The sequence below is a fragment of the Pristiophorus japonicus genome, chromosome 9 (genome assembly GCF_044704955.1).
Source record: "Pristiophorus japonicus isolate sPriJap1 chromosome 9, sPriJap1.hap1, whole genome shotgun sequence".
Taxonomy (NCBI): domain Eukaryota; kingdom Metazoa; phylum Chordata; class Chondrichthyes; family Pristiophoridae; genus Pristiophorus; species Pristiophorus japonicus.
This window is the reverse complement of record NC_091985.1, coordinates 131,019,574-131,032,781: the sequence shown is the minus strand read 5'-3', so window position 1 is coordinate 131,032,781 and position 13,208 is coordinate 131,019,574. Positions and strand designations below refer to the sequence as shown.

The 13,208-nt window shown below is 39.7% G+C and overlaps 1 protein-coding gene across 1 annotated transcript in view; it reads left to right on the top strand.

Moving 5' to 3' along the window:
• slx4ip (SLX4 interacting protein) overlaps positions 1–13,208 on the top strand; it is a 117,380-nt gene that overhangs the window by 29,627 nt on the left and 74,545 nt on the right. Inside the window, 1 exon segment of the mRNA XM_070889851.1 lies at positions 12,822–12,911. Within this exon segment, the coding sequence (XP_070745952.1) occupies positions 12,822–12,911 (90 nt within the window).

The window sequence follows — 13,208 nt, the reverse complement described above, 5'->3', positions numbered from 1 at the left end:
GGGTACTTTTCAGAATGGCAGGCAGTGACCTAGTGGGGTACCGCAAGGTTCTGTGCTGGGGCCCCAGCTGTTTACATTGTACATTAATGATTTAGACGAGGGGATTAAATGTAGTATCTCCAAATTTGCGGATGACACTAAGTTGGGTGGCAGTGTGAGCTGCGAGGAGGATGCTATGAGGCTGCAGAGTGACTTGGATAGGTTAGGTGAGTGGGCAAATGCATGGCAGATGAAGTATAATATGGATAAATGTGAGGTTATCCACTTTGGTGGTTAAAAATGGTGACAGATTAGGAGAAGGAGAGGTGCAACAAGACCTGGGTGTCATGGTACATCAGTCATTGAAGGTTGGCATGCAGGTACAGCAGGTGGCATGTTGGCCTTCATAGCGAGGGGATTTGAGTACAGGGGCAGGGAGGTGTTTCTACAGTTGTACAGGGCCTTGGTGAGGCCACACCTGGAGTATTGTGTACAGTTTTGGTCTCCTAACCTGAGGAAGGACATTCTTGCTATTGAGTGCAGCGAAGGTTCACCAGACTGATTCCTGGGATGGCGGGACTGACCTATCAAAGACTGGATCAACTGGGCTTGTATTCACTGGAGTTCAGAAGAATGAGAGGGGATCTCATAGAAACGTTTAAAATTCTGATGGGTTTAGACAGGTTAGATGCAGGAAGAATGTTCCCAATGTTGGGGAAGTCCAGAATCAGGGGTCACAGTCTAAGGATAAGGGGTAAGCCATTTAGGACCGAGATGAGGAGAAACTTCTTCACCCAGAGAGTGGTGAACCTGTGGAATTCTCTACCACAGAAAGTTGTTGAGGCCAATTCACTAAATATATTCAAAAAGGAGTTAGATGTAGTCCTTACTACTAGGGGGATCAAGGGGTGTGGCGAGAAAGCAGGAATGGGGTACTGAAGGTGCATGTTCAGCCATGAACTCATTGAATGGCGGTGCAGGCTTGAAGGGCCGAATGGCCTACTCCTGCACCTATTTTCTAAGATGCTTTATACACTTTTTCAATTGACATCAGTCATCTGCACTACATTAAATGTATCTTTTAAAGAAAGCTGTTGGAATATAAACAAAATGGTTGTTATTCTGAGGGTGCGCATACTGTAACTATTTTGCAATTGACGTGTATTATTTCAAATTAGATTATGGGTTTGAAATCTACACTGTTATTTGCACCGCATGTTACCTGTAAAACGAATTGCAGCGAACCATTGTGGGACAGTCAAAATGCACAAATGCCAATGTGGCCAGTGCAATATTTAGAATTGGAATATTGTGTCACTTCTGTATTTGTGACTAAACTTTTAAAAAAAAACTGAATAGTATATATCTGAAGCTCAAAGAAAGTAAATACTGATCTGAATTACTTTAAACGTACCAAGTTATATTTACAAAACTATCTAATGGTGCCATTGATTACCTACATTTTGAAAACTTCTGGATGTATATATATTTTGTACATCCCAACACTAATTGCATTTTGAAGTGAATTTGACATCTGGAACTATTAAAGAAATTAGATTTCTAACATGCTGCAACATATTTAGACTGGATAGAGCTTGGGTACTGGAACTGTTGGATAGTTAAATGTTTTTATATACTATTGCTGCACTACAGTATAGAGGGTTCTAAGACCACACGCACTTAGTTTGTAGGTGCAGTAAAGTATTTCTCGGTTATTGAAAGTGCTATATATGGAGACTTAATCAAAACGTCTGTATGCAGTAAAGGCCTGATGAGAATGACATTGTGCTGATATGCATTTTAACTAATATGAAGTGCAATATGTTGAATTAAGTAATTACACTCACATTTATTTTGTATGTCAGTACACAAATCCAGACACACACACCTCAAACTCTGACAGTGGTGTCACTAAAAGATATCCTGCTAATCTTTTCCCATGAAAAGCTGGGGTGGATGTAGATTAAAGGGTTACTATGACCTACGTCATCTATATGTCTAGAACTTTTGCAAAGTTCACTCATTAGTTATGTGATACAGACACAGTTTCATAATGAGGCTATACTTCTGAAAGTATAAGTGTTAAAAGGTTGTGATTCATATCTAATGCTATAGTGTTTTTTTTCAGCTACGTGTGTAGGCACATTTTTTTACAGTAAAGAAAGACTTGCAATTATATAGCGTCTTTCATGACCTTAGGATGTCCCAAAGTGCTATACAGCCAATGAAGTACTTTTGAAGTGTAGTCACTGTTGTAATGTAGGAATTGCAACAGCCAATTTCAGCACAGCAATGTGATAATGACCAAATAATTTTTTTTTTTAAGTGATATTGATTGAGGGTTATATATTGGCCAGAACACCAGGGATACCTCCCCATGCTCTTCTTCACAATAGTGCTACAGGATATTTTACATCTACTTGGGAGTAGACAGGGCCTCGGTTTAACATCTCATCCAAAAGTACTATAGTATAACATTGTATTTTACATTATTAAATGTCATCAAATGTCCAAAATTTAGGAACAGAAATATATTTTCTTTAGCAATGTCTGCAGCCTTTGACACGATTGACCACACTATCCTTCTCCAACCCCTCTCCATCGTCGTCCAGCTGGGTGAGACTGCACTTGCCTGGTTCCATTCTTATCTCTAATCCTAGACAGAGAATCGCCTGCAATGGCTTCTCTTCCCTCCCCTGCATCGTTACCTCTGGTGTCCCTCCAGGATCTATCCTTGATCGCTTCCTATTTCTCAGCTACATGCTGCCCTTTGGCGACATCATCTGAAAACACAGCGTCAGTTTCCACATGTATGCTGATGACACCCAGCTCTGCCTCACTACCACTTCTCTCGACCTCTCCACAGTCTCGAAATTGTCAGACTGCATGTCCGCCATCCAGTTCTGGATGAGCAGAAATTTTCTATAATTGAATATTAAAAAGACAGAAGCCATTGTTTTTGGTCCCCACTACAAACTCCATTCCCTAGCCACTGACTCCATCCTTCTCCCCCAATTTCTGTCTGAGGCTGTTCGCAACCTTGGTGTCATATTTGACCCTGAACTGAGCTTTCGACTACATTTCCACCTCCATAACTTTCGCCTGTCACTGCCCTTGCCTCATTTCCTTTGCTGCTGAAGCTCTCATTCATGCCTTTGTTGCCTCTAGGCTTGACTCTTCCAACACACTCTTGGCTGACCTCCCACATTCTACCCTACGTAAACTACAGGTGATCCAAAACTCGGCTGCCTGTGTCCTAACTTGCACCAAGTCCTGCTCACCCATCATCCCTGTGATCGCTGACCTACATTGGCTCCCAGTTAAGCAAAACCTCGATTTCAAAATTCTCATCTTTGTTTTCAAATCCCTCCATGGCCTCGCCCCTCCCTATCTCTGTAATCTCCTTCAGCTCCGCAACCACCCAAGATGTCTACGCTCCTTTTAATTCTGCCCTCTTGAGCATCCCTAATTATAATCGCTCAACCATTGGTGGCCGTGCCTTCTGTTGCCTGGGCTCTGGAATTCCCTGCCTGGACCTCTCTACCTCTCTCTCCTCCTTCAAGATGTTTCTTAAAACCTACCTCTTTGGTCAAGCTTTTAGTCACCTGCTCTAATTTCTTATGTGGCTCAGTGTCAAATCTTTTGTCTCATAATACTTTTTCACAATAACGTTTCACTACGTTAAAGGCGCTATATAAATACAAGTTGTTGTTTGAAACATGACTCTAAATGCCTCAGGCATATCATAGGATGAGCTATCTATTAGATTAGAAAAGGACATTAACGAGTGATTATAGGTTTTCATTGTCGCAGTTGCAATTGTAAAAGTGAGTAAATTGTTATAAATTAGGTGTTGTGATCTATAAACTGGGACTGTACCTCTGTCGTTCTGTTTATTTGGATCTGGTTTGTGTTATTGTTCCTGCATACAATATGCACATTATACAAAATGGTTGTGGTTTCTGTAAGGCTTCTAACAATGTGGCAGCTAAAATCCTGTAGGTTGATAGTAGTGTCAAAGGGTACAGAGGTGCTGAGCAATGCATTCATTTATACTGTGGTTCACTACACTGCAAAAACATAGCCTGGTAGTGGGAAACTAGGCAGAAGATAAGAGGTGGTGGAAAGATGTCTGAGAGCTGTGAGTGATGTAGAACAGAGCTAGCAAGGACAACAAGTGAAAAGAACTTTGTATTGATGGCATTATTAGTTTGTTTTGTCAATTAATAGATTAAAATATAAAGATGGAAATAGTTTGAATTTGATTAAATATATTGTGCAGAATAGAATTCTATTTAACTACAGTAATTTTTAGAATGTTTAAGCCAGGTTTAATTATAAGGTATAGATAAAGATCATAAAGTGCATTTGCAGTGTTTTCTGCTTAGAATTGAGCATCATTGAACATATGGCGAACAGTTAAAGAAATAATTCAGAATTCTCAACTAATGTACATTTCTTTGAGGAATCAAAACTCTGGGAAAAGTGGTCCAATGGTGACTAACTAGAGAAGTTAAAGATGTTATTAGATTAAAAGAAGAGGCATGCAATGTTTCCAAAAAGCATAGTAAGCCTGAGGTTTGGGAACACTATAGGAATCTGCAAAGGATGACCAAAAAATTGATAGAGGGAGGAAATAGAATACGAGAGTAAACTAGCAAGACATATAAAACTAGACTATAAAAACTTCTACATTTATGTAAAAGGAAAGAGATTAGCGAAAATAAATGTGGGTCCCATAGAACCAGAGGCAGGAGAATTTATAATGGGGAATAATAAATGGTAGAAACATTAAATAAATATTTTGTATCTGTCTTCACAGTAGAAGACACACAAACATACCAGATAGAGGGAAACCAGGATCTAATGAGTGTGAGGAACTTAAAGTAATTAATATTAGTAAAGAAATAATACTGGAGAAATTAATGGGACTAAAAGCCAACAAATCCCCTGGATCTGATGGCCGACAACCTAAGGATTTAAAAGAGGTGGCAACAGAGATAGTGGATGCATTGGTCTTCCAGAATTTCCTACATTCTAGAATAGTCGCCATAGATTGGAGAGTAGAAAATGTAACCCTGCCTTTCAAGAAAGGAGAGGGAGTGAAAGCAGGAAACTATAAGTCAGTTAGCCTGACATCTATAGTAGGGAAAATGCTAGACTATTATTAGGGATGTGGTAACAAGGCACTTTACCTAATCATATTATGATTTACTGAGTTAACACGGTTTTATGAAAAGGAAATCATGTTTGACAATCTATTCGAGATTTATGAGTGTGTAACTAGCAGGGTAGATAATGGAGAACCAGTGGAAGTAGTACATTTGGATTTTCAAAAGATATTGTGTCATGTATGAGGTTGCACAAGATTGGGGCTCGTAGGATTGGGAGTAATATATTAGCTTGGATTGAGGATTGGTTAACGGACAGAAAACAGTAGGAAAAAAAAGATCATTTTCAGGTTAGCAAGTTGTAATGAGTGGTGCCGCAAGGATCAGTGCTTGGGCCTCAGCTATTTACAAGCTATATCAATGACTTGGATGAGTGCACTGAGGGTAATGTATCCAAGTTTACTGATTATACAAAACTAGGTGGGAAAGTAAGCTGTGAGGAAGACACAAATAACCTATAAAGGAGTATAGACAGGTTAAGTGAGTGGTAATAAGGTGGCAGATGGAATATAATGTGGGGAAATGTGAAATTATCCACTTTGGTAGGAAGAATAGAAAAGCAGAATAGTTGACCTTTTCAAACCTGTCTGCAGCCTTTGACACAGTTGACCACACCATTTTTTGTAAACTCCTCTTCACCTTGCCCATGAGACTCACCACCTGCTCCCTCGACCCTATTCCTGCTAAACTACTGACCACCCAACTTCTGTTCCTGGCTCTCATGTTGGCTCATATTGTAAATGACTCTCTCTCCTCAGGTACTCTCTCCTCCGGTTCTGCCGTCATCACCTTCTCAAAAAAAGCACCCTTGACCCCTCTGTCCTTGCAAACTATTGCCCCATCGCCACCCAACCTTTCCTCTCCAAAGTCCTTGAACATGCTATTACCTCCCAAATGTTTGAATCCCTCCAGGTTTCCACCCCTGCCACAGTACCAAAACGTTTTTTATGAAAGTCACAAATGACATCCTATGTGACTGTGACTGTGGTAAACGATCCCTCTACGCCTTCCCGACCTGCCTGCAGCCTTTGACACGATTGACCACACCATCTTTCTCCAACATCTCCCCTCTGTAGTCCAGCTGCTGGGACTGCACTCACCTGATTCGATTCTTATCTATCCAGTCGTAGCCAGAGAATAACCTGCAATGGCTTCTCTTCATGCTCCCGCACGGTTACCTCTGGTATCCCCCAATGATCTAACCTTGGCCCTCCTATTTCTCATCTGCATGCTACTCCTTGGTGACATAATTCGAAAACACAGCATCAGTTTCCACATGTACGCTGATGATACCCGTCTCCAACTCACCATCACCTCTCTCGACCCCTCCACTGTTCGTCCAACATCCAGTACTGGATGAGTAGAAATTCCCTCCAACTAAATATTGGGACGACCAAAGCCATTGTCTTCGGTCCTTGCTGCAAACTCTGTTCCCTAGCCACTGACTCCATCCCTCTCCCTGGCAGCTGTCTGAGGCTGAACAAGACCGTTGGTAACCTTGCTGTTGTATTTGACCCTGAGATGAGCTTCTGACCACATTCGTGCCATCACCAAGACCGCCACCTTTTATCTCTGTAAAATTGCCCGACTCCACCCCGTCTCAGCTCACCTGCTGAAACCCTCATCCATGCCTTTGTTACCTCTAGACTTGATTATTCCAATGTTCTTCTTGCCAGCCTCCCATCTTCCACCCTCCATAAATTTGAGCTCATCAAAAATTCTGTTCGTATGCTAACTCATTCCAAGTCCCATTTACCCATCAACCCTGTGCTCGCTACATTGGCTGGCAACGCTTCTATTTTAACATTTTCATCCTTGTTTTCAAATCCCTCCATGGCCTTGACCCTCATTATTTTTGTAACATCCTCCAGTCCTACAACACTCCGAAATCTCTACGCTCCTCCAATCCTGGCCTCTTGCGCACCCCCTATTTTAATAGCTCCATTGGCGGCCGTGCTTTCAGCTGTCTAGGCCCTAAACTCAAATTCCCTCCTTGAACCTCTCCACCTCGGCACTTCTCTCCTCATTTGATGTGCCTTAAAACCTACCTCTCTGACCAAGTTTTTGGTCATCGGTCCTTATGTGGCAATCTTGTTTGATATAACTCCTATGATGTGGCTTGGGATGTTTTATCACATTAAAGGCGCTATATAAATGCAAGTTGTTAAAAGGTGAGCAACTAATAAATTTTGGTATGCAGGGGGATTTGGGTGTCCTTTTACAAGAATCACAAAGTTAGCATGCAGTTACAGCAAATAATTTGGAAGGTAAATTTTATGTTCGCCTATATTGCAAGGGCTTTGGAATAGAAGAGTAAGTCTTGTTCCAATTATACAGGGCTTTGGTAAGACCACACCCTGGAGTACTGTGTACAGTTTTGGTCTCCTTACCTAAGGAAGGATATATTTGCCTTGGAGGGAGTGCAACGAATGTTCACTAGATTGAGAGGGTTGTCCGATGGGGAGAGATTGGGTAGAATGGGCCTGTATTCTATGGAGTTTAGAAGAATGGGGTGATCTGATTGAAGCGTGTAAAATTAGAGGACTTGACAGTGTAAATGCCGAGTGGCTACTTCACCTAGTTGGAGAGTCTAGAACTAGGAGTCATAGTCTCAGGATAAGTGGTCGGCCAATTAGGATTGAGATGAGGAGAAATTTCTTCACTCAGAGGGTTGTGAATCATTGGAATTATCTACCCCAGAGGGCTGTGGATGCTCAGCGTTGAATATATTCAAGAATGAGTTTGATAGATTTTTGTGCACTAAGGGAATCAAGGAATAGGGCAGGAGCATTATCAAACAAGCTTGCCACATAAGGAGTTGAGGTAGAAGATTAGTCATAATTTTATTGAAAGCCGTAGCAGGCTTGAGGGGCCGTATGGCTTATTCTTGCTCCTAGTTCTTATGTTCTTATAATGAAAATTACTACAATGTACTGCACATTTTCCCTCTTCTAGAAATGATCCAAAACTTGGCTGCCCGCGTCCTAACTCACACCATGTCCCACTCACCCATCACCTCTGTGCTCGCTGACCTATATTGGCTTCCGGTTAAGCAAAGCATTGATTTCAAAATTCTCATCCATATTTTCAAATCCCTCCATGGCCTTGCCCCTCCCTATCTCTGTAATCTCCTCCAGCGCCACAACCGCCCCGAGATGTCTGCACCCCGGAATTGCGCCCAAAGCAGAAACTCTACCCCAACATGTAGACAACACTTACAAGCAGCATTAGAGTATTTAATTGAAACAGATAAACCACCTTTGTTTTAGATAGTTAGAGCTGTATAGGCTTAGCTATGTAACAATTTTTTTTTAAATTAGCAAAAAAAGTGGAAAGATGTAATCAACTAAATTGAGGCTTAGTTCCATGAACCTGCCAAACTTCACCAAGTATCCCTGTTCTGTTAGGTAAGTTACAGTTTTAAAAACTATTAAACTTGTATATTTCATTAAAGCAAAAATGGCATTATTTAATTTAAATTTTCTCTTTAATGTGACATGTTATTCCACTCCTGTGGGAGTACAGATAGGTCACTGCACTAATATATGCAAGTGTGGAGCCAAGAATTAATTTCCTGCTCCAGTTCCCAGATCTGCTTCAATTAATGATCTGAAAATGACTAGTATCGTTGTTAGTCTAAAATTCTATTTCTCTGAGACTAATATAAGTATATTTTTAAAGTAGTATTGTAAAGAACGAAAGTGAGGATTGTTTCTATTAACCACCAGTTTGTGATAAGGCCACATACCAACATGGCAAATGTATATTGATAGTTTCATCATTGTTTTGTGTCAAATGCTTGCCACGTAGAAGCATGACCATTTAGTAATGCATAACACGTTGAAGCTGGATTTGAAACATAGAAAATAGGTGCAGGAGTAGGCCATTCGGCCCTTCGAGCCTGCACCACCATTCAATAAGATCATGGCTGATCATTCACCTCAGTACCCCTTTCCTGCTTTCTCTCCATACCCCTTGATCCCTTTAGCTGTAAGGGCCATATCTAACTCCCTCTTGAATATATCTAATGAACTGGCATCAACAACTCTGTGGTAGGTAATTCCACAGGTTAACAACTCTGAGTGAAGAAGTTTTTCCTCATCTCAGTCCTAAATGGCTTACCCCTTATCTTTAGATTATGTCCCCTGGTTCTGGACTTCCCCAACATCGGGAACATTTTTCCTGCATCTAACCTGTCCAGTCCTGTCAGAATTTTATGTGTTTCTATGAGATCCCCTCTCATCCTTCTAAAATCCAGTGAATACAGGCCCAGTCGATCCAGTCTCTCCTCATATGTCATTCCTGCCATCCCGGGAATCAGTCTGGTGAACCTTCGCTGCACTCCCTCAATAGCAAGAACATCCTCCGATTAGGAGACCAAAACTGAACACAATATTCCAGGTGAGGCCTCACTAAGGCCCTGTACAACTGCAGTAAGACCTCCCTGCTCCTATACTCAAATCCCTTCGCAATGAAGACCAACTTACCATTTGCCTTCACCGCCTGCTGTACCTGCATGCCAACTTTCAATGACTGATGTACCATGACACCCAGGTCTCATTGCACCTCCCCTTTTCCTAATCTGCCTGTAATTTGTGACTTTTATCCACTCTAATGGTCATTTTCAAGATGGTAGATAAAATCTTCTGGTGAGAGATACAAGCCATTTCACATCAACGCATGTTGATTACTAAAGTATCTTCTGTGCTTATAATATTCAGATTACAATAGAATTGATTTAGTAACTGGAAAGATTAGCAGTAAACTAATCGAGAGATTTATCTGAATCACTGGGTGAATTTACTGTTGTGAAATCATTTCCTTATATCCATTAGTTTTAATTTATAAAACATATATTGAAGAGTTGGTGGCAGTTGTTTTTCTCCTGGCAGTAGGTGTTGTGGCAGACGTTTGCTATGGTGCTCTCTGTAATTGGTGTATATTGACATCTTTACTGAAAGATTACTGATAATCATATCATGTTTATCCAGTAATATTTTCTAGTTTTAAATTGATCATTCCCTGTACATACCAACCGACCAATCATTTAAAAAAAAAAGTCTCACCTTTTTGATTGTCTCAAATATCCATGTTATTCGCTCACATATACACAGATAGGAAAAGCCACTGGGCCATAATGCTTCTTTTTATCTACCGTATTTTAAATCTCTACAGATAACATTTTTAACATTATAAGCACATACAAAATTCAACAATTCTGAAAAATCTATGACATAACTACCAATACAGTTGCTCTGTCCGTGGAACTCATATAATTCTCCTTAGCCTCCATTGCTGTGCTAACTGCACAACTCAATGTTTTTATAGTCTTGCATGTGTGAATTTTCCCTTAACTGCTGTTAATCTTTCACCTTGCCGTGCATGTACACCTTCATTATTGCACTCCTGTGTATATAACTCTACTTCACTTTGTGAGTGTTAGACACATGAACTGCATGTACTCATTGAACCTGCTCACACTCTGTCAACAACTTTACACCAGTGCATACAGGAAGACCTACGATATCAATGTTGCAATATCCCACTGCTGCCACTCTGCGAGCAACACCACTGGTGATCTCCTAATATTAAATACAATTATGTTCTTTTACATCATTATATTTATGCTACAGTTGAACCTCCATTATCTGCCAAAATGGAGATCACCCAATATATAAAGAATCAAATAATTAAAATGGAATGATTTTGATCCTCCCATAATACTGCATTTGGTCTTAACTCTCCATATGCAATGCCATGGGATATTGATTAATATAGATGCAAATAGAAAATGTTGTGATAACTTCTTATTTCAGCAGTAAGTCACTTATCAAATACTGTGGTTTTTATATTATCCTTCTTCACATAAGTGTGGATAATGATACAATTGAGCAATCTGTCTTGACTGCTGGAATCTCTTGACAATTCTCTTTCCCCCCCCCCCCCCCCCCCCCGCCACTAGATTTGACTCCAGCACTATGAAAAGAGAAAGATTATCTTGTTTTCTTAACTCGTCATCCTCCACTTCGACACAAAGCTTTCCCATCCCTTCAAGCCTTGTGAAGAACACATTGTAATTTTTGTTCTCTTGACTACTTCAAAGTAAACTTGCCATTCAAACCTTTTATGCTGTGTGGGAGCAGGGAATACCATATTGGAAACATCTTAAAGGGAGGTCGTCCCTCACATAATTTCCTCGAACATGATCCAAGCCTGGCTTAATTCCAGCTGTGTATGGAAAATACCTTTATCCAAGAAGGCTCTAAGTTAGATAATCTTTCTAACTACTGAACAGTACATAACATGGAAGAAAAAGGACTGCTTAATATTTGGCTACCCATGCAACTGAACTGGAGAGCTGTCTGAGGATTTTGTTTTAATATGCACATGGGAATTATAAAATATAACTTGGATGTGAGATACAACCGGCCTGGTTTGCTGCTTGCAGCATAATAATTCCATTCTGCATAAGCTTAACTGGATCCAGTTTATTCTTGCTGCCCTTGAGGTAGCTTCCAAGTTAGGTTTTCTAAAGATTTTTTTTTAAGCTGGCCTGGTACAAGTTAAATTTCAGGAAGTTAAGATTAAGAAGGGAAGTATAGCAGACACTTTACAGAATGAGAAGTCGGGTGATGCACGTTTTACATAAAAGGGCAGTAAACTTCTGGAATAAGATTCCAGGAAGACTATTGGTGGATTGTATAAATGAGCCCAAGAGACAGTTTGATGCATTTCTGTGGAGAGCATGGATTGAGGGATTTGGTAAGGAGTGTAGGTGGACAAAATGATGTGCTTGTTCAGCTAATGGCTAATTTCTCTGCTTAAAAGTTCTTTCATTCTGATTTGCCGATTATTAGAGTTGGTAGTTAGCAGTTCTTATCTCTGAGGTCTCTGAAGTGCAAACTCTTTATATAAAAAAAAATCCACTCTGATCTTGACATGATAGAAAGTTATTGACACGTATTCATTTTTACATTGTTGAGACTGGTAATATTTTGCTCTGCAGCTAAAATTCAGTACAGATACATTCAAAGATATTAATTTACGTCCTCTCATTCTTAAATTATTGTAAGGAATAGATAGAGTGCTGTTCCAAAAGATTATACAAAAATCTTGCAGCACAAAGGGAAGTACCAACTTAAGCAGTAAACAATGCCACTGATCATTGTGGACAAAAAGATTTACAGCAGCTTTGAAATGTGAGATACAACAATTTAAGATTGGATTTCAGTAGGTGAGAGTAATTGAATACAGTGGTATTGTATTATATTCTTGTCTTGGAACACTAAGTCCTTCAGCTGCTTTTGTGCCAATCCAAACTTGCAACAAATTGCATTATAAAATGAATAAATTAGAATTTAGCATCTATGATGTTGACCGACTTTTATAACAGTACTTTGTCTATTTTATATGAAAGAGAAAAATAAACACTTTCATTTTGATAGGTGTAGCTAATGCTTCAAATGTTAAACTATTTGGAAATAAATCTACCTTCATATACTCTGAACTTGGACCACTTAAAACATACATGTGTCTTGATTTAATCTAGACGATGACCATCCTAGGCTTAATGTTAAAAATCATAGCGGTGGCAAAAATCTGATAGTAATTTCTTCTGTCTGCAAGGCATGTGCCTTGCAACAATCAGTAACTTTTCCTTTTGTTTTGCAGTGTGGGAACTTTGCAGTTCTGGTGGATCTTCATATTTTGCCTCAAGGAACAAGTAAAGACACCAGCTGGTTTACTGAACACCACAAGGAGGTACAACAAAATCTACTTTCTACTTCAAAAAAAAAGCAGATAGCTGCAGGGAAAGAACTGAAGTACAATGATGTGTTTATATCTTGGACATTGTTAGGAAGATAGTATTATGAGTTACACCTGAATTCTCAACAATTTTTGTGATATTTGAAGCCTGTGATATGTTTTATTTCATTGGGTGTCTCAATGCTTCCTTTTTTATTGGTTTTAATATTTTGGCAAACTATAAAATGAAATTGCAATAGCTAACTCATCTGAATTAGCCAATAAGATTGTTAAACTAATTGACCTACCTAC